The sequence below is a fragment of the Rhinolophus ferrumequinum genome, chromosome 9 (genome assembly GCF_004115265.2).
Source record: "Rhinolophus ferrumequinum isolate MPI-CBG mRhiFer1 chromosome 9, mRhiFer1_v1.p, whole genome shotgun sequence".
NCBI classification, from domain to species: Eukaryota; Metazoa; Chordata; class Mammalia; order Chiroptera; family Rhinolophidae; genus Rhinolophus; species Rhinolophus ferrumequinum.
The window spans coordinates 69,887,802-69,912,839 of record NC_046292.1 but is presented as its reverse complement, the minus strand read 5'-3'; the positions used below and the strand labels follow the sequence as shown (position 1 = coordinate 69,912,839).

Genomic DNA, 25,038 nt, shown 5'->3' with positions numbered 1-25,038 from the left:
TATCTCTCTATTGAAGTTCACCCTGAGATCATTGAGCATTCTTATAATCAGCGTTTGAAATTCTGCGCCTGATAGATTGTTTATCTCTCATTTTCCTTAGTTCTTTTTCTGGAGCTTTGTTCTGTTGTTTTATTTGGGACATGTTTCTTTGTCTCCCCATTTTGGCTGCTTCCTTGTGTTTGTTTCTAGGCATTGAGTAGTGCTGCTATGTCTTCTGGTCTTAGTAGAGTGGCTTATGTAGTAGGTGTGCTATGGGGTTCAGTGACACAGTCTGCCTGGTCACCTGAGCCATGCAATCCAGGTGTGTCCCTTGTGTGGGTTGTGTGTGCCCTCCTTTTGTAGTTGAGCCTTGGTTGATAATTGCACATCAATGTGAGGGACTGACCCTTGAGCTCACTGGTTGTGAGGACTGGCCTTGACTACAATGGAAGAGTTGTTGTGTAAGGGTGATCCTACAGAGCAGGATCTGCCTCAGCAGGATTCTGGTGTCTGCCCAATCCTCCCCTTGGGTGTGTTGTACTTGGAGACGGCTAGGTGATGCTCCAGCTCATTTAGAAGCTGGCCACTTGGGACACCAGCCCCAATTCCACCTTGTAGGGATCCCCTGTAGGTCAAGTTCAGCTACCCACCCGGGGCCACCCAGCGGAAGCCAGAAAGAAATCTGCAAGTGGCTGCTGCCTGTGCTGTGCTTGGAAGCACCTTTGAGAGGCCAAGCCGCAAACCAAGGCTGGCTGTCGCTAGTGCCAGCTTTGTGCTGCTCAGCCAGGGGCACAGGACAAGCTCAAGCCAGATATTGCTTGTCTGGGTTCCACGAATCTTTGAAAGTCTAGGAAAGTCTGCACCTTGAGCCAAGGCAGGCAGTCTACACACACACAAAAAAAACACTGAAAGCAGCCTGGGTGTGCCTGAAAGTAGGGCAGGGCCAGATTTCAAATCTCCAGGGCTGGGAGACTGAACAGTGAAGACTCAGAAATGGAGGCCGCCGGTGTTCGGATGCCGGGAAGGGCAAGGGCTCAACAAAGAAACAGTGATCTCCACCAGCTCCCCCAGTCCAGGAGAAAGCTGCCTCTCCAGTCCCCATCCCAAGCCAGACAATTCAGTTCTCCACCATATATGTCCCTGCCGCCTTTCCAGCTGCTGCCCCAGCGCTGGAGCTCAGAGTGAGTGATTCCACTGATGGGTAAGTCCGCAAGCCATCTCTTTAAGAGGAGCGCCTATGAGTGCAGCTGCACTCAGTCTCACACAGTCACAATCTTGGCTGGTTTTCACAACCAGAAATTATGGGGACTTCTCTGCCCCGCACTTGAACCCTGGGCCGGAGTGGGGCTGGGATTTCTCGCTCTTCTAGGGGATGGGGAGCGACCCCCACAGCCAAAATAGCCCTCCCGATCTTTAATGGTCACATGCGATGTGGGCCCAGCCCGTACCACATCTCTGACCTTCCTACCAGTCTGGAGGTGGCTTCTTCTGCATGTCCTTATTTGAAAGGCTTCAGTTCAGCTTGATTTTAGGCAATTCTCCATGATGGTTGTTTTGTAAATTAGTTGTAATTTTGAAGTGGTTATGAGAAAAGGTAAGCATAGCGTTTACCTACTGTGCCATCTTGGTACGTAGCAAAAGAACAAGACAAACAAATGAAGAACCAACTATTTCTTTATTCATTCATCCATCGATGGCCACTTAGTTTCTTGCCATGTATTGGTCATTGTAAATAATGCTGCGATGAATATGAGGGAGCAGATCTCTTCAAGATAATGGTTTAGTTTCCTTCGGATACACACCCAGCAGTGAAATTGCTGGATCACATGGAAGTTCTATTTTTAACTTTTTAAGTAACTTTCATACTGTTTTCCATAGTGGCTGCACCAATTTACATTCCCACCAACAGCGCTCTCTTTTCTACATAGCCTCAGCACCTGTTGTCTCTTGTCTTTTTGGTGCTAGCCATTCTAACAGGTGGGAGGTGATATCTCAGTGTGTTTTTATTAAGCTTTTATTAAGCTTTTTATGCAGCAGGTGCTAAACCAGGTATAGAGCTTTTGGATAATTATTTTAATATTCACAATTAATGCTGTGAAAAATATTATTTTCAGTTTAGGCTCAGAGAGGCTAAGTAATTTTTCCAAAGTCACACAACTCGTAAGTGGCAGAAGCTGGAATTCAGGATCAGGACTTGCAGTGACACTACAATGCATTAAACTAGAATGAAGTAAAACCAAAACAAACCGTATATTTTAAAAAAGAAAAAAAAAGCAAAAAGCTTTTAAAGCATTTTTATTCTTTAATACCCTGCCTTGTTCCAAATAGGATGAAGGAAGTTTACAAATGATATAAAAATAGCAAACTACTATTTTGTGAGAAAAAGGAAAGTATAGGAATATAATATGGAGCCAAAGAACAGAAATGCTTTTAAAAACTTTTCTATAGAAGTATAACATACAGATAAGTGCCCAGGTGACAAGTTTACAACTCAGTAAATTATTACAAAATCATCACAGTCATGAAATAGATCCCAGAAATTCATCCTCTCTCCCAACCTCTACTCACTCCCTCCTCCGCAAAGATAACTGTGATCTTGACTTCTAATACAGTAATTTAAGTTTTTGAATTTTATATAAATGGCTTCTTATAGTATATGTTCTTTTTTATGTCGTGTCTATTCTTTTGTGACTTGCTGCTTTTGCTCAAATTTTTTTGTAACATTTAACCATGTTATTTTGAAATGTAGCTGTAGGTTATTCATTCTCATTGCTGTATAATTTTCCTTTGTATAAATATACCACAATTTATTATTTATTCTGTTGATGAATATTTGGATTATTTCCAGTTTGGTCCATTAAGAACATTGCTGCCGGTAGTTATGCCAGTTTACACTCCCGTGAGCACTGTAGACAGTTCTTACCGTACTCCATACTCACCGACATGTGGGAATGGCATTCCTTATCTAATTTTGGTCGTTCTTTGGCTGTGATGCAGTTTTTCATTATGGTCTTAATGTATATTTCCTGAATTACTAACAAGATTGAGTACCTTCCCCCAGCATCTAGAACAATGTTGGCATGTAGTTGGCACTCCGTGGAAATGTTTTTAATGAGTAAATAATTGTGAAAGGCTTTCCTGATAAAGTAGCATATAAGCTGTGATAGAAATGCTGAGAAGCTTCCTGGTGTATGAAAATCCGTGGAAAGAACATTTCAGGCCGAAGAAACAACTAGCACAAAGACCTCAAAGAAAATGAAGTGGACTTGTGAAGAAACCATACTAATGTGGCTGGAGCATAGTACAGGGTGGGGAAAAAATGGTCTGAGGTAACAGAAAGGAAGATGGGGTCAAATTCTCTGTAGTGCTTTGTAAGCCAGGGTAGATCGTTTGGGTTTTACTCTTTTGAGTAGGAAGGCTTTGGACGGTTTTAAGCAAAGAGTGATGTAATCTGATTTGCCCTGACTGCTGTATGGTGAATTGATTGTAGGAGAGCAAGAATGGAAACAAATTCATTAGGAGGCTGTTAAAATAGTCCAGGTAAGAGCCAAGGTGGCTTAGAAGGATCAGAGAAGTGAAAATGTAAGTAACGTGGATGTATTAGAGGTCTGTGTTAGGTAGAGAACTTGCTGATGGATTGTCTGAGGGACATAAGAGAAAGCAGTTGGTGACTCCAGAGACTTGGGGCTAGACAATTGAGTGGGTGCCATTTACTGAGGTTGGGGAAGGGCAGAAGATCAAGAGCTGTGGTTTGTAGATGTTAAGGCTGAGATTCCAGTTAAACAGTAAAATGAAAAAGTCAGGTAGGCAATGGATATGAGTATAAGGTTCTGAAAAGAGGTCAGGGCTAAAAATAAGTTTAGTTATCTTTGGCATACAGATGGCATTCACAGATAAAGAGAAGGGGGGTCCAGGACAAGTTTGTGGTACTTCTGACCTTGAAGATCAAGAGAGCCAGCAAAGGAGATTAAACCCACCAGTGGGATAGGAGGGAAACTGGTGAGTGTAGAGACACAGGAGCTCCCAGAAGGGAGATTTGCAAGAAGGGAACATTTCAACACAGTCATTTTTATTTTTTATTGTTTTAAACTTGGGAGATATTTATTTACTTTCCCATATCACCATTCATTGATCTTAGGTATCTCCTCAGGAAAACATAGCACTAGTGAGTGACTATTGCATCCTGTGGAGAACTTCAATCTTTGGTCACAGTGTTCAATGTAGTTATTTTAATTAGACCTTAAACTTCCCTGATCCTTCTGAAAATGAATTTATTAAAAAAGACTTCTTCAGCATTTTCACCATTTGTCATAGAATGATGGATGATTTATGAAAGAACTTGAGAGGAGATATGGTCTGTTGCTGAACAATTACTGAGACCCCCTTCCTGATGAAATTACAGAAATGTAAGCTAGTTCGGACAAGGCTGGCAAACAAACACACACACACCGAAAAACCCTATTATAAGATGCTGTATACAACATACAACCCAGGTAGGTGAAACCCACTTTCTTTTTAAGGATAGCCGTTGTGCTGGTCTCCAATACTCAGATGGTCTTCTGTATCCTTTTCTCCTTTGTTGGGGAGGCAGTTTTTTTTTTTAAGTTAAGTCATCATATGTTACAAGAATCTTCTTTTATTTCTACCAGCCAAGTATGAAAGTAGGAGTTAGAGTAAAGAAAAGGAAATCTAAACAAAGCCCATATTGAAGTTTGGCTTAGAAAATGTTTATACATGTACTCTGAGTTTTAAAATTCTGATAACTCTGTTTATGCCTGAGCTATGTATTTAAATATCTACCAAAAAAAGTATTTTTAATGTCCTAAACATTATTATGTCTAATATGTACACTCTTTTTCTCATTTTGTTATTAAACGAGAATTTTTGAAATAAGGAACTTGATCAAATGACAGACTACCCTTTTGTACTGCTTGCCCTTATATTCTTCAGTGTAAAAGTAATAATAAAATCATTTGAACTTGAAATTGTTTTTTAAGGAAGCTTTTTAAAGACTTGTTCAGCACTGTTCTTCATCTAGGCATTAAAACCAGGATATTAAAGATAGAAAAGAAAGCTCTATAGTTATTGACAGCTAATTTTTTCTATTTCCAAACTGAGTGATACTGCTTTTGTTTTTGTTTTTTAACTGGATGTTTATTCTATACTGACTGTTTTTACCAGTCTTGTTTTTGTTTTGTTTTTTAACGTTTATTGGGGTGACAATTGTTAGTAAAGTTACATAGATTTCAGGTGTACAATTCTATAATACATCATCTATATATCACATTATGTGTTCACCACCCAACGTCAGTTTTATTTCCATCACCATGTATTTGATCCCCTTTACCCTCATCTTTATTTCCTTTTAAATCTTGCAATACTCCAAGTATGTTACCTAGTTTACAGAGTGGTAACTTAGAATAGAATTGACATTTTTACTCACAAACTGAATTGATAGCAAAAGTCTATGTCTGGAGGCTGAAATAAGAATCAGAAATAGTGTTTTCTAATTGTACTGATGGCTGCTAATTGAATTTTAATTTAAGAATCATTATTTAAGAAAAATTTCAATATGTGAAATTATGTTTTCATGTATGTTTTTACAACAGTAAAAAGTGCTAGGTTTCCCAGTGTGGCAGTTTCTATTTAATAAAAGAAATTAATCCCTTAAATTTGTTCTTTCTCTAGTTAGAGAAATGTGAAGTATTCTGCAGGAGTTCACACAAGCTTCAGTATAAAAACAGTGTTTTGCTATCCTGCCCAAAAGGTCTCATGTAGATAATGAGAATCAAATTTGTACAACTATGAAAATTGCTTTATGGCCATTGAATTAAATGTTTAGCACTATGTTCTAATCTTACAACCTCCATTTATGGATAAAAAATTCATTCTTAATGACTTCTTTAAATGAGTTTTATTATTTTTCTTCCTCTTATATGTTCATTTTATCTTGGATAAGCATTTATCTTATTTGAAGTCATAAGATAACAATTATACAATGAATAATATTTTATGTCTGGAATAGTATCACTATATAAAAGACTTAAAGCTGAGATTTCAGATGCATATATGTTCTTTAAGCCAGACGTGTTCTTAAAGTTTATCTAGTTTTTCATTGAATAAATGAGGAAGCTGAGGGCCCAAGAGTTAAGGGACTTACCCAGCGTTACGCAGCTAGTTAGTGGCAGACGGAACTACTGCCCAGGCATTCTAACTTCTGACCTGCTACATCCCACTGTCCTACCACAATCCTGCTAACCCAGTTAACTGTCACATATTAAATATAGTAGGAGTTCCATTAAGTGTTTAATTGAACTAAAATTGATTGATTTCTTCTCTCAGACGAGAACCCAATATCTAGTTAGTAGACATCTACTCTCACCTAGTATTCCTTACTTTTCTTTCAGCAGCAGGTTCTAGACTTCTGTTCCATCTGAGACTGGGGATTTGTTCTAACTTGTCCCTCAAATTCTGCTTCAGTTTTCGGTGGGTGCTACTAAAATCTTAGCTTTTAAATATTAGATGATTTTCTGAAAATAGAGGCAGCTGAGATTTTCTAGCCAAATTTGACATGTCCAGAAACATAAAACTAGATAAAAATAGTCAACCCAGCTTCATATCTACCTGTTATTTAAGAAATACAACTTTACCCAGTGACATAAATAAGCTCAACTATTCAATACATTCTGTTTCAAGAGTTTGTTATTTAACCGGTGACCAAACTTCCAGCAATTGTTTCTAGATTAATTTTTTTTAATCTCCAGGGCTGTATATCTTTCTGTTCATTCTTTCCCTCCAAAAAGCATATATAATATACCACGTTCAGAGAAAAACCATAATAATCCCACACAGGATAACGTTACTTTTATTCAAGACTTTCACACCACTTTTCTGTTTTATGTTATATTCATAAAAAGAGGATGTTCTACCCATTATATGCATCTGTGTTTCCTATTCATTCTATAGGTTAAAAAAAAAAGATTTTTAAATGTGTTGATGAAAATATGTGTTTCTAATTAATGATGGTAGTTTTATTATGGAACTGGAGTTAAACCATGATGAGAGTGTGACAAAAAAAGATAGGTCCTGTAGGAGAGGTTAAGGTGAGATAATGAAGTCACTTAGAAAAGAAAAATTAAAAATAAAAAAAAAAAGTGAGGAAAGGAATTACAACCTAGAAAAGATGAGATACCGAGGAAAGAAGCCCCTTAGGAATATTGACTGAGGTGGGAGAAGGTTTGTTAAGGGATGTCTAGGATAAATCTGAGTGAGCTGCCAACTTAGGAAAAACAGAATCAATCTGAGACTAGGGATTTGGATCTGGTACTCAGAATTAAAGGAACAAATAAATATCAAGAGATAATATCTTCACACTGGCCAAGGAACAGAACTAGTCAGAATTGTAAGTCAGACTTGGATAGTAAGCTGGACCAGATGGGATTTTTTTCTAATATTGTGCCAGACACTATTGGAAGTACAGTACAGTCTTACTATCTGGAGAAGGAATTTAGAATCTGATGGGGGAGAGTGTACAGTTAATTTGATGAAGAGTATATAGTTGGTACTGATAGTGAATCCTTAATAATTCAGAAATGGGATATAGCATAGAACTTAATTTCATTTATTTTAATTAATGGTTGTTATACTCTCCTTGATGCTTGAAGCTAAATTGTCTCTTATTTAGCCTTATATTCCTTAGAGTCTTTCAAAAGCCCTGATGCAGTACTATGAACTCGCAAATTCAATCAGTTCTCTTAATGTTCAAATTGTCCTGAATTTGACCAGTGGGAGCTCTTTCAAGCTAGCTTCACTACCTTTTTTTCTATAACCCCATTAGTCTTTGCACACTTTTGTGTTTTCTGACATAGGTGGCAAGTTTTTAAATAGTACTTTGCATCAAATAAGTACAGCTAGATTTTCACATGTATAGTAGTGAAACAATTTTAATACTGATCTGTAAATTGCTTAATATTAGGTTGGTGCAAAAGTCATTGCGGTTTTCTCTATTATTTTTAACCTTTTTTAAAACGCACCAACCTAATAAACGGTGCCGCCAAGTTTACTACTACCCCTCTGACATCGTATATGGTTGTTACAATGCCATTGACTTGGCGGGGGAGGGTTATCACTTTGTGAGGGGTGTAAATGTCTAATCATTATGTTGTTTTGTACACCTGAAACTAATATAATTAAAAAATAAAAAATAAATTGTCCCAGTAATTACTCTATGACAGTTGGATTGGAAACATACGTCATAAGAAACCACTTCGAGGGAAACTGGGTGTCAGATACCACTTGGATTATGAGAAATAAAGGCAGATGATAATAAGCATTTTAAAAAAGCTATGGAACTAACCATGAAGCCTGTAGCGACAGATTTTATAGTTACTTACAGAAGTTCTTAAGCAGATTTAATTCAATAAGGGTAGAAAAGGCTTTTTCTTCTTTTCAGCATTCCCGCGAATAAACCATCCAATAGCATAGTCTTAGATCTTAGACATGAGGAAAATAAGCTATCAGTGCTTCAAATCATTTAATAATATGTACAACACCAATAATCTTGACTGCAGTACTAAATAGGTGTATTTGCCGACATTTAGAATGGTACTAACAGAACGTGCTCGAGGATTTCATTCAACCTGACATGGGCAATCAAAATAAGCTACAGTTTTAAAATTCATTGAACTTACTCATGTACTTAGGTTTCAAGACTTGGGTATTTATTTTTTAAATGTATTTTATTTACTCAAAAGCTGATTATCCCTTACTGCATCTAACTCTTAAAACTTTTTCCTTTCATTATCATGCCAGTATGAACTTCTAAACACATTTATAAAATGGAGAAGAGGGGAAAAAAATAGATAGATACCCATGTAACTTATCAGGTTCTTAATAGCAGTTATGATTATTTTTTATTTGATTAGTTTTGTTTCTGGATTTTGTGTCTTTGTTCTCCATCTTTCTACAGGTGGTTGAGAAACTACCGGAGACCTGGATTCGAGGTCTCATTCTGCCACTGATTAACTGTGTGACCTTAGGATGCCAGTTTACTTCATATATTCATTCAGTCAGGGAACATTTGAGCATCTTTTAGCTCCCAGTCGTCCTCAGGCTTTGCCTCACTTTCTGTATCTTAAAACAGTTACGCTAAATGATCTTTAAAGTCCTTTCCATCCCAGTCCCATGCTAGGTGTATAAAATCCATAGTCCCAGCTGTTAAGGAATTCCGCCTAGTAGGGATAGGCGGTCGGTGTGAGCAGTGCTGTGGTAGAACCACACTGTGCCATGGCCTAGACACGTGTCAAAAAGTCTTTTAGTGTGTTTCGGAAGAGTAGAAAAGATATTCTACTCCAGGAAAAGGAGATTAGTAGGGTATTTTGGGCAGAGAGGCCATCATATGCAAAAGTTTGGCAGCAAGTATAGAGCTCACAAAGGAGACTGAGAAGGAGCAGCTATAAACGTAAGAGAGAAATCAGTAGAGAGGAGCGTTTCGGAAACCAGAGAGACTTTCTCTGATCAGTTTGTTTTTGGTGTGTGGTACTGAAAATAGCATTCATAGAGATTGATCTGATGGCTGAAAATAAAGCTTTCTTAAACAAGAGGAAATACATAAAATACAGTCTTCTTCCTTGATTATGTTTTGAATTACATTCCTTTTAAGCCTTTGGTCTAAATGATGCATCTCAGAGACAATTTGAATCTTTTCAGTTTATTTTAGGTATTCTTTTGCTATTATCCACCAAGCTATCCAATACTTCACATTTATTTTTTAGTGCTATATATTCTTAAATATAGAAATCCAGTTTCTTCATCTATGCCAGGGCTTTGAAATATACTCAATCATTTGAGAAAAACTTATTTTTTTTATCAAGTAATTCAATTTTAAATGCCAGTTTTTTAAAGAAACAATAACATAGTATTCAAACTAGGAACATTTGAAAATGTGCTCCACAAATTTACTAAGTGTGAATTAAAGGAGAATTGATAAACGACGAATAGCCAGCTCTCTCAGATTTACAAATACTAAAATTTTACATAGTGTTTGGAAGTCTAGAGTGCAGTAAATCATGTGCTTTTCATGGACCATATCTCACAGATGCAGTTGGACGTAAGATAATCAGATTTTTACTCCCCACAAGCTAGACAGCTGAAATGTCATACCAGTAATACGTGTCAAAGACTTAGTGCTACTTTGCTGCCTGTCTGATTTAAGTTGTTGTGGTCAGTCTGAGGAACCTGTGATATGATAAGATAGTATTCATTGGGTCATGTGGTTTGCAAGTGCCCAATCTTAACGTAGCAGCCTGTGAACACTCGGAATGAGGAAGAGAGGGATCCTAACCCTGTCTGTTTGAAAGCTTATTTTGTGTTCAGTGACCAAATAGTGTGGGTGTGTGGTTATATGTGCATATTATGTATTTTTTAAATGATTTTTTTCATCAGGAGTTAGTTTTAGTGTCTGAAAAAAGTGAATACTACAAATGCATTCATCTCCTTTTAGTTAATACTTCAATCTAAAGCATTAACATTTTTATTGCAAGTATTTTCTGCCTGTTTAAAATGAAACTGTCGACAGTAGCCACCATTTCTTTTTCTGTTGGGGAAAAAACTAGATGTTGAAAATTCACTTTGTTGGTGGGTTTTGGGTTTTTTTTAATTCAATTAAATTTTCTACATTTCCTAAATAGAAAATTATTTATTTTTAATTTGACAATATCTCCGTTGGAAACATACCCACAAAAATAGCGATGTGATACAGATAGATAGATAGATAGATAGACAGACAGACAGACAGACAGACTCAGTTCACATACAACACAGTTCACCCATTTAAAGTGTACACTTCAGTGGTTTTTAGTATATTCAGAGTTGTGCAACCGTCATCAAAATCAATTTTTGAATGTTTTTATCACTATAAAAATTAATCCCGTTTCCATTAGCAGTCATTCCTCATTTCCCCCCAGCCCTAGGCAACTAATCTACTTTCTCTCTGTATAGATTTCCCTAGTTTGGACATTTCATTTAAATGGAATTATATGATATGTCATCATCTGTGATTGGTTTCTTTCTTGGCATCATGTTTTCAAAGCCCATCCATGTTGTAGTATGTACCAAGGCATCAGTACTTCATTCCTTTTTATTGCCTAATAATATCCCATCAAATGGATATACTACATTTTATTTATCCGTGCATCAGTTGATGAACTTTTGAGTTGTTTCTGTGTTTTGGCTGTTATAAATAATGCTGCTGGAAGCATTGGTGTACAGGTTTCTTTGTGAGCGCACGTTTTCATTTGTCTTTGAATATATACTTAATAGTGGAATTGCAGTGTCGTATGGTAACTCTGTGTTTTACCATTTGAGGAACTGCCGGATTGTTTTCCAAAGCAGCTGTATCATTGTACATTCCTACCAGGGTTCCAGTTTCTCCACATCCTAGCCAATACTTGTTGTTATCTCTCATTTTGATTGTAGCTATCCTAGGAAGTGTGAATGTCATCTCATTTTGGTTTTGATTTGTATTCTCCTGATGGCTAATGATATTGGGCATCTTTTCACATGCTTTTTGGCTACTTAGGTCTTTAGAGAAATATCTATTCAAATCTTTTACCCATTTCATATTGGGTTATTTGTCTTTGTATAATTGAGTTGTAAGTGTTCTTTATGTGTTTTAGATACAAGTCCCTTATCAGGTAAATTATTTAAAATTTGGTTAAGTGATTAGATGGACTGATAAAACCTATGTTTTAGCTTTAGAGAGGAATAATTCCTCTTAACAGAGTTCAATCCAGATAGAAAAGAAGTATTTCATTTTCATGAGGCTATTTTGCTGATAGTTTGAATTTTTTCAGGGCTTCAGCTAAAGGTTAAATCAAATGAAATGTATGTGTCACTTTGATGTAGCTTTAAAAGTTCAGAGTGAAACAAGTATGAAGTGATTTATTTCCTGTAATTGGTCATAAATTTACATAGAACCTCCTATGTTCCTAACCTCATCACCATTGACATTAGAGTACCTTCTAAATAATGTTAATGGTTTCAATGTTATCGAAATGTGTCAGCTGCCAGGAAGAGGACAATGGCAGTTTCATTTTGTTTGACCCAGTATACTGGATAAATCTAAGTATTCACTATAGAAACACTAAGAGTTCTTTGTAAATTACTTTCATTTCTTCCCCCTCTCTCCTTCACTGGTAACAAATGCATAGTATAAGTTTCTTCATAGTATAACTTTCCTTTCCCCTTCTTCACTTTTCAATATGGGTACATATTTTTTTCTTTGCTTGTAAAAATGTGAGTTTTAATTTAACATAGAATCTATATTTTTTTTAAATTTCAAGTGTTTTATCTGGTTTTTTAAAAAAATGATTTACGTAGCTTAAAGCTAGAAACATTTTCAGCATTGTCTATTTTATATTCTTTCAATAAAATTCTTAAACTTTTAAATAGTCTTTTAAGTACTGTACGTCTAAATTTTGGCTCTTGTATATGTAATGCAATGATCAAAAAGTCATGACCTCCAATTGATCACTTTTATTGGTTTCCTGTTCTGATTCACTGGAAATCTTTTGGGTTGGGTTAGTTTTAATCTTTGTCATGTGCACAATTCAGTTTTTAAAGAAGCTTGTAAGTGAGAATAAATTTACCATATCATTTCCTATTTACATTTATTTTAAAATTTGAAAACTGGGAAAACTGTTCGTAAGGAAGCCAATAACATTACTGCTTAAACTTTGGCGGGGTAGGGGGCGGAAATAAAGCCTCTAGAATTTAGAAATACAATCTATGCGATTATTGGACTTGATGTCCATCTTCCCATATAAAGTATAATGTATAGTTATTTAAAATTTTATGTGTTGTACATCACTTACAGAAATGTTACATTTAGCTTTAAAAGCTATATAGCTCTATATTTTACAGATTGATTATACAAACCCCCATGTACAAATAGGAGCTTTTATAATCTGATATGACTCAGTCTTGGAAACTTACTGCAACTGTTTTGCACTTCACTTGGTATCACATGACTCACTTCAATGGTTTAAACCCTGTCTAGTAGTGATCAAAGTTCATTTGGTTAGGGGGTTTTTTTGGTATGTGGATGATTTTTTTCCACTTTGTTGTGGATTGTCTTTCAAAATATTCAATGCAGTCTTCTTACTCTTTTGAATCTCAGAAAGTGGTAGTTGCCTGCACAATTCAACCTCCAATCACACACGGGGTAAAAATTTTTCACTTGATATAATATGCATGGAAGTACTTTTAACTGTAAAGCATCACGTAAATATAAGGGTTTGTTATTAATTCTGTTACCCCATCATGTTAAAAGTGAGGAAGAACAGCTTGTGTCTCTTTAAAATCAGCTGTAAAAATCAACCCTAACTTTTTCAAGCACACTAACTTTTTCAGCCCTGTTCTCTCATGTGCTGAAAAGAAGCAAACACAGAGCCTCTGTCCACATGAACACTGCTCAGGTGACCAACTTTTCTTAGCACAGATTTCTCTATCATTTATTAAGAAGTCATATTTTAAAGTCTATAAATCTCTAAAACTATGACACTTCTTTGTTTTACAAAAGAAAATTCTATCTTAACCTTTCGTGGTTTAGCTAAACTGACCAAAAAAATTTAAATGCTTACGTATCCTTAATGATTATGAAGTCTTTTGGAGCTTTAGAATATTCATCCTTGCAGGCTCTCCCTACTTTAAAATTTTAATGATAATTTTATGTGAAATAGATGTAATAGTTTTTAATACTCTCTCTTAGTGTTTGAATTTTTACTATAATGCAGTTAGAAACTCTGCTGTTTCCTGTCAAAACCTACGTTCATCAGACTATGAACATGACAGTTTCCTGTTTTCTTATTAACTATACTGCATTTTGTGCTTTATTCTTTAAAGTTGTATAATATCTTAGCTTATCACTTTCCTTTTCTAATTACTTAATGCTTTCTTAAGTCAGCATTGTTTAATACGTGCAGAGAAATCCTAAAATCTCATCTCTGTTGATAGTGAGAGGTTATGATTTTGTTAACTTTTTAAGTTGTAATGAGTATGTCAGAATGTCTTAAGTATTAATTTAAATACATTCTACATGTTTTCACTTTTTTCACTCTGTCTCTTAATGCATGACATGATGAAGCAGTCCACATCAGGTAAGAAACAGTACATTATATGGATCTTGTATATACATATATATATTAGTGCTCCCATCTGTCTACTTATTAATATTCTCATTCAGTATTTACAAGGATGGAATAATCAGTACCTAAGGGCTTTTTTCAAGAATCCTGCCATTTTTTCAGTGTAGTTTATCAACATTTCTTATGTTCCAACTCTTGTCAAGTCAGAATGCTAAGTTCTAGGATACAAAAATGATTAAGGACCAGTCCCCACCATCAGGGGCTAACAGAAGAGGGTAGGATATATGTACAGCAACCAGTCAGTCCATGTTTTTCCAGAAAGGGTTGATTTTAAATATTTAATTCCAGTGTTAAATCATATAATTTGGAAAAAACTTACATATCTATAAATAAGACACTCAAATATAAATATGTGTGTGTGTCAGTCAATAAAATATGTATATTAAAGTATTTATGAAAATATTTATGGCTATTGATTTTTTGAAATGTTATAAAAATTTTTAAAGGTTTATTAAAATGCTAATATTTTAAACAATAAATATCAAAATAATACTAGAAAATAAAAAATGCTTTTAAAAGTAAAGGAAGCAGTTTTAATTTTTTTTTTATTTTTATGTTGTTATTGGATTATTTGAGGATTTTGTTCTGGTGATAACTACTTTATTATCAAAATGGCCAAGCTACAAATAAATTTGGAAGCACATTTGAGAGATTTTATTGATGACTTTATTCTTGGAATACAGCTAAACAAATAACTGAAACTATGAAACTGAATATGCACAGTGGGAAATGTTTATTTTTACATTTATACCCTGCCTTGTTCCCCATATATTTTGAGGGACTTTGCATGAATGCATATAGTGCAAAAATAACTTAATATTAACTTAATTACACCAAATGAAATTGCTAATATTTGACTTTGAATTGTATGATAGTGCCATTTTTGTAAGTCAATCTAACAGTTAAAAAAATTAGTTCTAAGGCAAAATCTAGTAAAATCAGAGTTAGTTTTATCAAAAAATGTATATAGTATCAAAGTGGGCCATATATTTGGTAGCTAGCACAAAGCAGGTAGCATAATATATTGAAGATTCATGACATCTAATAAGACAAAACCAAACCAGTTATTCTTTTCCTGTTTCTTAACTTTGAAATAAATTTCTTTTATTGGTCTACATATGGAACAGGAAAATATATTGAACAGGAAAGTGTTAGGCTAATGGCCTAACATTGTATTGCAATTGTAAGAGCAATTGTATAATGGACTAAAACAGTGGAGTCCAAATATATAACTTAGTGATTGTCTGGTTAGATCCAAAAGTAAAATTTAGAAATACTAGTGGAATAATGAATGGCAATTGCATGTCTTTTCAGCCAACTTCCGTAGATATTATTTCTTAGGCTATTTATTTAATAGACAAATCGTGAGTGTCCAGCTTGATTAATTATCACAAAAATGAGCATGTCTATTTAACTACCACCCAAGTCAAGAACTAGAGCATTGCCAGCTTTTCAGAAGTCTCTTCATCATTCCTCTCACTTACTCTCTCTCATCTCATCACTGTCCTGAGTTCTAACGTCACAAATTAGGTCTGCCTGGTTTTTAACTTTATACTAATGAAATCATACAGAATGAATTATTTTGTGTTTGGCGTTTTTTGCTCAACACTGAGAGACTTGTCCATGTTGTTCCATGTAGCAGTATTCTAGACATTCACTTTTGTCACTGTATAATATCTCATTGCATGAATATACTAATTTATTTATTCATTCTACTGTTCATAAACATTTGGGTTATTTCCATTTGAGGTTATTATGAATAAAATTGCTATAAACCCTGTTATAAATGTTTTTTAGTGCATTGCCGGGTGACTATTATAATTTATTGTTCATACCAGGACACTTTTGAGAATGAAAATAGGACACTATTAAGAATATACAGAATAAAATAAAATTTTAAAAAAACCACTGTGATAACAGGGATAAGCCAGACTGTCCCAAGCAAACTGTAATGTATGGTTATTCTAGGTATAGGGTATGTACATGTTCAACTTTAGTAAATACTCCCAAACCATTTTCAAAAGTGCTTTTACCAGTTTACACTCCCACCACCAGTGTACTATTCCACATCTTCACTAACATGATTGGATAGCTGAAAATTCAATGTTGTATTTTCTAATAAGAACCTGCAATGAAGTTATCCGGAATGGTCAGTTAAGGGACTATTAATTTGTTTTGACAACCAACCTGGAAGAAGTTAAGGCAAAAGTTCTCTTGCAAAAATTAAGGAATTTACAATACAACACTTTGGTAATATGTACTAGAGCTTAACACCCACATTTTCTATGACCCAACAATTACACTCCTGAGTATTTACTCTAAAGAAATTAGTAGTTACATTCATACACACAAAAAAAACATATTTAAGAATGTTCATAGCAGCATTATGTAGACAACCCAAATGTCTAGAGACAACCCAAATGGCCATTAACAGTAGAATGGATGAATTATGATATATTCACATAATAGTATATTACACCACACAGAAAAAGAGTGAACTACTGCCATACATGTCAACATGGCTGAATCTCACAGACGTAATGTTGAGGAACAGGAGACAGAAATGAAATACATATCAAATTGTTTTTTGTGCTATGAAGTCCAAATACAGGCAAAGAAAACCAACTGTTCTGTGGTGATGCATATCAGAAGAGTGGCTACTGTGGAGGGAATGTAAGGTAATTACTGGGAGAAGAGAAGACACAAGGGAGCCCCCTGGGGAGTGGAAATCCTATGTATCTTCATCTAGGTGGTAGTTATGTGGCAAACACATAAGTAAACATTTATCAGCCTGTTAATCTGTGAGCTTTACTTTGTTTTGTCTTTTTAAAAAACATGAGCCTGTACATTGTCTTGTAACAGATATACTCTCAAAATTGTCTGAAGCAGTTTTGACACTATAGCATTATGGTCATAGAGAAAAACCATAGAACATCTCATTTTTCTTAACTGATAGACTTCATCTTGAGGAATAGCCTTAGGTTTACAGAAAAATTGAACAGAAAGTGCAGAGATACATACATATTCTCAGTGCCTTTACTAGTTCTCCTTTACTAGCATCTTCTGTTAGTGTCGTACATAAGTTACAACTAATGAGCCAGTATTGATATTAACAAGTCCATATTGACATTAGGTTTCACTCTTTGTGTTGTACGTTCTGTAGGTTTTTACAAATGTATTGTGACATGTATCTACCATTACAGTGTCATACAAAATAGTTGTACTGCCTAACAATCCCATGTTCCATCTATTCATTCCTCCTCTCCCTTTGAACCTCTGGCAACCACTGGTATACTTATTGTCTCCATAATTTTGCCTTTTCCAAATGTCATATAGTTGGAATCATGCAGTATGTAGCCTTTCCAGGTTGACTACTTTGACTTAGTGATGTGCGTTTAAGATTCTTCCATATCACTCCCACTCCCACCCCCAATCTCCTTAGCAACCTAATGTTAAACTTCTTACCAATTCCCCATACCTCCTATGCTGTCTTAGAGCACACACTTCGTCTCTAATGGGGCTTTTCAAATGTGTGACACAATGTGATACTTTCTAACCAGAAAGAATAATTGATACAGACTCAGTCATTTGGAGAGAAACCAGGACCCTATTCAGAGACCTGGAAAGGGCTCCGCTCTTAGGAAAGGTATAGTAAAGGTATATTGGGGGGGGGTGTGTGTGTGTGTGTGTGTGTGTGTGTGTGTGTGTGTGTGTGTGTGTGTGTGTTTAAAGCTCCTAAGTTTCCCTAGAGATGGTCTTTGAGACCTGTCTGAAACTGGAGCACAATTACAGTAAAACTTTTCTACTGTTTTAAACTTTTCTACCGAGAGAGCCTAAATCTGACAGAGGCAGTAGACTGATTGTAATAGTACCACTGTCTGATGAGCTAATCATGGGGAGTGTCTTTTGAAATATTGGCAGTGGTATCTAATCATTTTTAATACTTGAAATTCCAAACATAAAATTTTTTTTAATTTAATATTAAATTTTTTAATTTTATTTTATATAGCAAATATTCAGCCTAAAATTACTAATCTAGACAGGAAACATCAAGGCATATTAGAGGCATTTTATCAGCATCTCATTGACATCAGCACTGATTCTAAATTGAATCGTGTCTTACTGTAACAGAATACCTCCTCATGCTCCCCCACAAACACACACACTCATCCATGTGTGTTGCTCTCATATGACGTTGAGTTGTTGTGTTAAGTAGTTTTTCTATCAAGGCTGGTAAGCCAGAACTCTAGTCCTAAAGGTAGACATGTTATTTCTTAAAAGATATTAGTCTATCACGTGGATATAAAGCTAATCCTCGGAATAAAGTTTGAACTTCAAGGTTGACATTTGATAGGAGAAAGACAAGAAAAGGCTCTGGCTCCATTTTATACACACACGTTCTTTCACTTGGATATAGACCGAAACGTCGAGCTGTCTAAAATTGGACGGTGTTCCTCAGTGATGAAGCCCATGGAAACACTTACCACATGGCACCTGGACATTAGATGGTGAAGGTGTCTGTAAACCCCAAAGAAAAGGTCATATTTAAAAATGTTTACTAACCTCATGTGGTTCTTTACACTTTGATTTTCTTTCTTTCCCTAGTTGGTTTGTGTGTCCATATTTAGGCCATTGTATTTTTAAAGTGTGACAATGGCCAGTGTGATGATGGCAGTGGTAAATTAACAAGAAATCCTTAAGTCCAAATTTATTTACCCTTGCCAGATTTTCTTAACATGATCCTAAAGGAGTGAATTCTAAATATGATCTATTTAGAGAGTGTTTCTCAAAATGAGATCTGTTGATCACCCTCTTCAGAATCACCTAGGATACTTGTTTAAAATACAGATGCCTGAGCCCCACCTACTGAATCCAAATGTCTAAGAGTAGAGTTCAGGAATATATATTTTTTGAAAATAGTAAACCCAGTGTGGTTCTAACACATAACAATATTTATTAGTTATTAATCTAGAGAATTAGGAAATCAGAAGGGTATTCTTAACCTCACCAACATTCTCAAAGAAGTACAGACTTCAGAGCAATTACTTAGTGGAATAGCCAGGGAAATCATCTCTCTGGTAGTTGTAGCTCTTGTAGCTGATGTTTGGAAAGTGCCAAATCTAATTAATACTTAAAATAAGTTACTTTTAAATGTTATAGAAACTAGAAGACATTCATTAGAGGGAAACATTTTATGACACAACAGGTTTGTTACTTCATTACATATTCCTGTTAGAGGATAAAACAATCTGAAGGACAGTATTAGATTATGTATTATATTTTTCTAAAAGATCTTCTAGTTCAACAGGCCAAAGTTATTTTATTATGTTGGTGCAAAAGTAATTGTAGTTTAAAAGGTTAAAAATAACTGCAAAAACCGCAGTTACTTTTGCACCAACCTAATATAATCCTTTTTTAATTTGCTTCCAAATGTTCCAGGGTTGGAAGGACAGGGTGCTATGTTGAAACAAAAGTGGCCATAATTTGATTTTTATTACAGCTGAGTGATGACAACATAGGTGTCTACTGAATTATTCTCTGTATTTTAAAAAATATTCCATAATAAAAAGTTTCAGGTAACAAAAATGGGGGAAAAATGTGTAGAGAAACCCAAACTTTTCAGGCAGTGTTTTGAGGATGTAAATTCCTACCACCTTTCTGGAGGACAGCTTAACTATAGACATCAAGGCTCTTAAGAATGTTGAAACTTTGCACTATATTTTGTACTCCCAGCTATAAGAAATAATCAGGCCACCCTGCAGAACTGTGTGTTCAAAAATGTTCGTGGCAGTGCTATTTATAACAGTGAGGCAAAGAAAACCTAAACTTCCCAACAAGAGGATTGGTTAAACAGATTATAGCACATTTCTAAATGAGATACCATGTAACCATTAAAGAATTATTACACCGAGAATAACCATGTTTCCCCGAAAATAAAGACCTAACCGGACAATCAGCTCTAATGCATCTTTTGGAGCAAAAATTAATATGAAACCCGGTCTTATTTTACTATAAGACTGAGTATAATGTAATATAATATAATATAATATAATATAATATAATATAATATAATATAATATAATATAATATAATATAATATAATTTAATTTAATTTAATATAATATAATATAATATAATATAATACTGGGTCTCATATTAATTTTTGCTCCAAAAGATGCATTAGAGCTGATCGTCCGGCTAGGTCTTATTTTCGGGGAAACACAGAATGAATGATGTTGTTAAGTGAAAAAGCAGCGTCTAAAACTATGTGTAGTGGCCAATTCATTTTTGAAAAGTATAAAAGATTAGAAAAATCATCTTGAAAGATACATTAAAATTAATTGGATTATCTCAGGATTGTGGAATTTATTTTCTAAATTGCCTTATTTCACGTTGCATATATAATAAGTACATGACAAAACTAGAATTGTGCTAAAGACTTTTTTTTGCCATACAGTAGCTTTTTATGCCTTTAAGTTCTCTGTGAAAATACCCATACAAAAAGAAGTACAAGAAATCATTGACAATTTTGTGACAATATTTGTTTATGATTTTGCATCAGTCTTTGATATTGTTCCGTAGTTGGAGAGGCTGCTTCTAAAACAAAAAGAAAATTGGGAGACTGGCTTGTTCGTACAACTTTGACTTAACACAATTACGTTAAAAATTAGAGCTGGTAATACCAAATTCTTAGTACTGGCTACCTATAAGGAATGGAACTGAGGAAGCAAGGAAGGACTTCCCATTTTTAACTTTATACCTTTTTTATTACTGAATTCTAGTTGAAACATTGTTTTGAAGTGTTTTTAATTTTAAAAAGTTTTTAGTTATGCACATAATTTGAAGAGTCAAAGAGTAGTTAAAAGGGTTTTGCAAAAGCCTATCTTAGACGTGGCTTTTGCAGTTTCTTGGAGGCATCTGTTTTCAACTTTTAGCTGTTAATTCTTGATTTTTCCATTCTAGGCATAATCTATTCGCATCTTTACATGGGAAATGATTTATCTCTTTTTCACTGTGCTCATCCTCACCATGAACACACAAACCTTCTGTCCCTCCATCCTACTAATATTATATAGGCATACCTTGGACATATTGTTGCTTCGATTCCAGACCACCACAATATAGCGCATCACATGACTTTTTTGTTTCCCACTGTATATAAAAGTTATGTTTACACTATACTGTAGTCTACTGAGTGTGCAATAACATTATGTCTAAAAAAATGTGCATACCTTAATTTAAAAATGCTTGATTGCTAAAAATTGCTAACCATCATCTGAGCCTTCAGCAAGTCATAATCCTTTTGCTGGTGGAGGGTCTTCCCTTGATGTTCATGGCTGCTGACTGAGCAGGGTAGGGTGGTGGTTGGTAAAGGTTGGAGTGGCTATGACAATTTCTTAAAATGAGACAACAAGTTTGCCACATCAATTAACTCTTCCTTTCATGAACGATCTCTCTGTAGCATGCGATGCTGATAGCATTTTACCCACAGTAAAACTTTTTGCAGAATTGGAGTCAGTCCTCTCAAACCCTGCCACTGCTTTATCAACTACTGTGTTTCCCTGAAAATAAGACCTAGCCAGACAATCAGCTCTAATGCATCTTTTGGAGCAAAAATTAATATAAGACCTAGTATTGTATTATATTATATTATATTATATTATATTATATTATATTATACTCAGTCTTATAGTAAAATAAGACCAGATCTTATATTAATTTTTGCTCCAAAAGACGCATTAAAGCTGATTGTCCAGCTAGATCTTATTTTCAGGGAAACATGCTAAGTTTATGTAATATTCTAAATCCTTTGCTGTCATTTCATTAATCTTCACAGCATCTTCAGGAATAGATTCTAGCTCAACAAACCATTTTCTTTGCTCATCCATAAGAAGCAACTCCTTGTTCACTGAAGTTCTATCATAAATTGCAGTAATTCGGGCACATCTTCAGGCTCCGCTTTCAATTCTAGTTCTCTTGCTATTTCCACCACATCTGTATTTACTTCCTCCGCTGAAGTCTTAAACCCTTCAAAGTCATCCATGAGGTTTGGAATCAACTTCTTCCAAACTCCTGTTAATGTTGATATTTTGACCTCTTCCCATGAATCATGAATGTTCTTAATGGCATCTAGAGTGGTGAATCCTTTCCAGAAGGTTTTCAATTTACTTTGCCCAGATCCATCAGAGGAATCACTATTTGTGGCAGCCATAGCCTTATGAAGTGTATTTCTTCAATAAGACTTGAAAGTCAAAATTCCTCCTTGATCTGTGGACTGCAGGTGGATGTTGTATTAGCAAGCATGAAAACAATAGCAATCTCATTGTACCTTTCCATCAGAGCTCTTGGGTGACTAGGTGTACTGTCAATGAGCAGTAATATTTTGAAAGGAATTTTTTTTCCTGAGCACAGGCAGAGTAGATTTAGCATAATACTTAAATGCCCTAGGATTTTCAGGATGGTACATGAGCACTGGCTTCAACTTCAAGTCACCCGCTGCATTAGCCCCTAACAAGAGAGTCAGCCTGTCCTTTGAAGCTTTGAAGCCAGACTTTGGCATCTCTTGCTGGCTATAAAAGTCCTTCCTACATGGCATCTTCTTCCAACATAAGGCTGTATTGTCTACATGGAAAATCGTTGTTTAGTGTAGCCACCTTCATTAATTATCTTAGCTAGATCTTCTGGATAACTTGCTGCAGCTTCTGCTTCAGCACTTGCAGCTTTACCTTGTACTTTTATGTTATAGAGATGGAACCAACCTCTGATAGCTTCAAACTTTTCTTCTGTAGCTTCCTCACCTCGCTCAGCCTTCATAGAATTGAAGAGTTAGGGCCTTCCTCTGGATTAGGCTTTGGCTTAAGGAAATGTTGTGGCTGGTTTGATCTTCTATCCAGACCACTAAAACTTTCTCTATATCAGCAATAAGGCTGTTTCGCTTTCTTATCCATGTGTTCACTGGAGTATAGCACTTTTAATTTCCTTCAAGAACGTTTGCTTTGCATTCCCAGCTTGGCTAACTCTTTGGTGTAAGAGGCCTAGCTTTAGGCCTGTGTCAGCTTTCAACACGCCTTCCTCACTAAGCTTAATCATTTCTAGCTTTTGATTTAAAGTGAGAACCGTGCAGCTCTTCCTTTTACTTGAATACTTAGAGGCCATTGTAGGGTTATTAATTGGCCTAAGTTCAATATTGTTGTGTCTCAGGGAATAGGGAGGCCCGAGGAGGGGGGCGGGGGACAACCAGTCGGTGGAGCCGTCAGAACACACACAACACTTATCAGTTAAGTTCACTGACTTATATGAGCATGATTCATGGTGCCCCAAAACAATTACAATAATAACATCAAAGATCACTGATCACACATAATGAATATAATAATATAGTCATGCATCGCTTAACAACCTTCTGAGAAATGTGTCGTTAGGCAGTTTTGTCATTGTGCGAACATCATAGAGCGCGCTTACACAAACCTAAATGGTACAGCCTACTGCACACCTAGGCGATATAGTGTAACATATTGCTCCTAGGGCACACACAGCTGTACAGCATGTTACTGTACTGTATACTGTAGGCAATTGTAACATAATGGTAAGTATCTGTGTATCTAAACATATGTAAACAAAAGTTACAGTAAAGATACAACATAAAAGTTAAAAATTGGTACATCTGTATAGGGCACTTACTATGAATGGAGCTTACAGTACAGGAAGTTGCTCTGAGTGAGTGAGTGGGTGTGAGTGAATATGAAGACTAGGACATGACTTCACACTGTTAGAGACTTTACAAACACTGTACACCAGCATTACCACAAATACATGAGTAATGCATTGCGCTATGTTACAATGGCCATAATACCAATAGGTGATCAGGAATTTTTCAGCTCCATTCTCTTACGGGAACATATGCAGTCTATTGTTGCAGTACAGGACTGTAATGAAAAAGTTTGAAATATTGCAAGAATTACCAAAATGTGAAATAGACACAAGTGAGCAAATGCTGTTGGAAAAATGGTGCCAATAGACTTGCTCAGTGCAGTTGCCACAAAGCTTCCATTTGTAAAACATGCAGTATTTGTGGAGTGCAACAAAGCAAAGCACAATAAAGCGAGTTATGCCTTTATAATGATTTTGTATATAATGATTTGGTATATTAGTATTGGGGATCCTCTTCATTAGTTTACATTTCTGTCATAAGGTCTCTATAAATTCACGATGCAACATCAAGCATACAGGTTCTTAAGTATGCAACTTCTCAGGCCTCTCCTCTGGAGTGGAAACCGAAGACAGGCCTCCGAGGTCTTGTTTTTCACAACTTTCCAAGATGGTCTTATCAGGGAAGCGTTTTTTTTGGGGGGAAGGGTAATTTATTTTTCTGAGTCGTTTATTTTAAACACATTTATTGAGATATAATTTACATATCATAAAGTTTTTCCATTTTAAGTGTAAAATTCAGTGGCTTTTAGTATATTTACAGAGTTGTGCAACCATTACCACAATCTAATTTTTGGAATATTTCTGTCACCCCAACAAGAAACCTCATGTCCATTTTTAATCACTCCTTTTTTCCTCCCTTCTCCCCCAGTCCTATACAGCCACTAATCTACTTTCTGTCTCTATAGACTAGTCTATTCTGGACATTTCCTGTAAATGGAATCATGCAACATTGTCATCTTTTGTATCTGGCTTCTGTGACTGACCTTAATGTTTCTGAGGTTCATCCATGTGTCAGTCAGTACTTCATTTCTTTCTGTTGCCAAATAGCATTCAGTTGTAAGGAACCAATGTCTTAACAGGATTATTTTACCTGATACACTTATTCAAATGATTGTCTTAGTTTTTTCATTTTATCTTAGGTGTG

General features: G+C 35.4%; 1 protein-coding gene across 6 annotated transcripts in view; it reads left to right on the top strand.

The window, feature by feature from the left end:
- Nucleotides 1-25,038, top strand: part of EVI5 (ecotropic viral integration site 5) — a 228,920-nt gene that overhangs the window by 194,146 nt on the left and 9,736 nt on the right. The window contains exon 20 of one of the 6 annotated variants that reach the window (XM_033114166.1): nucleotides 14,126-14,135. The exons of 4 other annotated variants lie outside the window; for them this stretch is intronic. In XM_033114166.1, coding sequence (XP_032970057.1) covers nucleotides 14,126-14,135 — 10 coding nt within the window. Of the gene's footprint in view, nucleotides 1-14,122; nucleotides 14,136-25,038 lie in introns of all 6 variants that reach the window. One more of the 6 variants, XM_033114165.1, reaches the window with a different exon arrangement.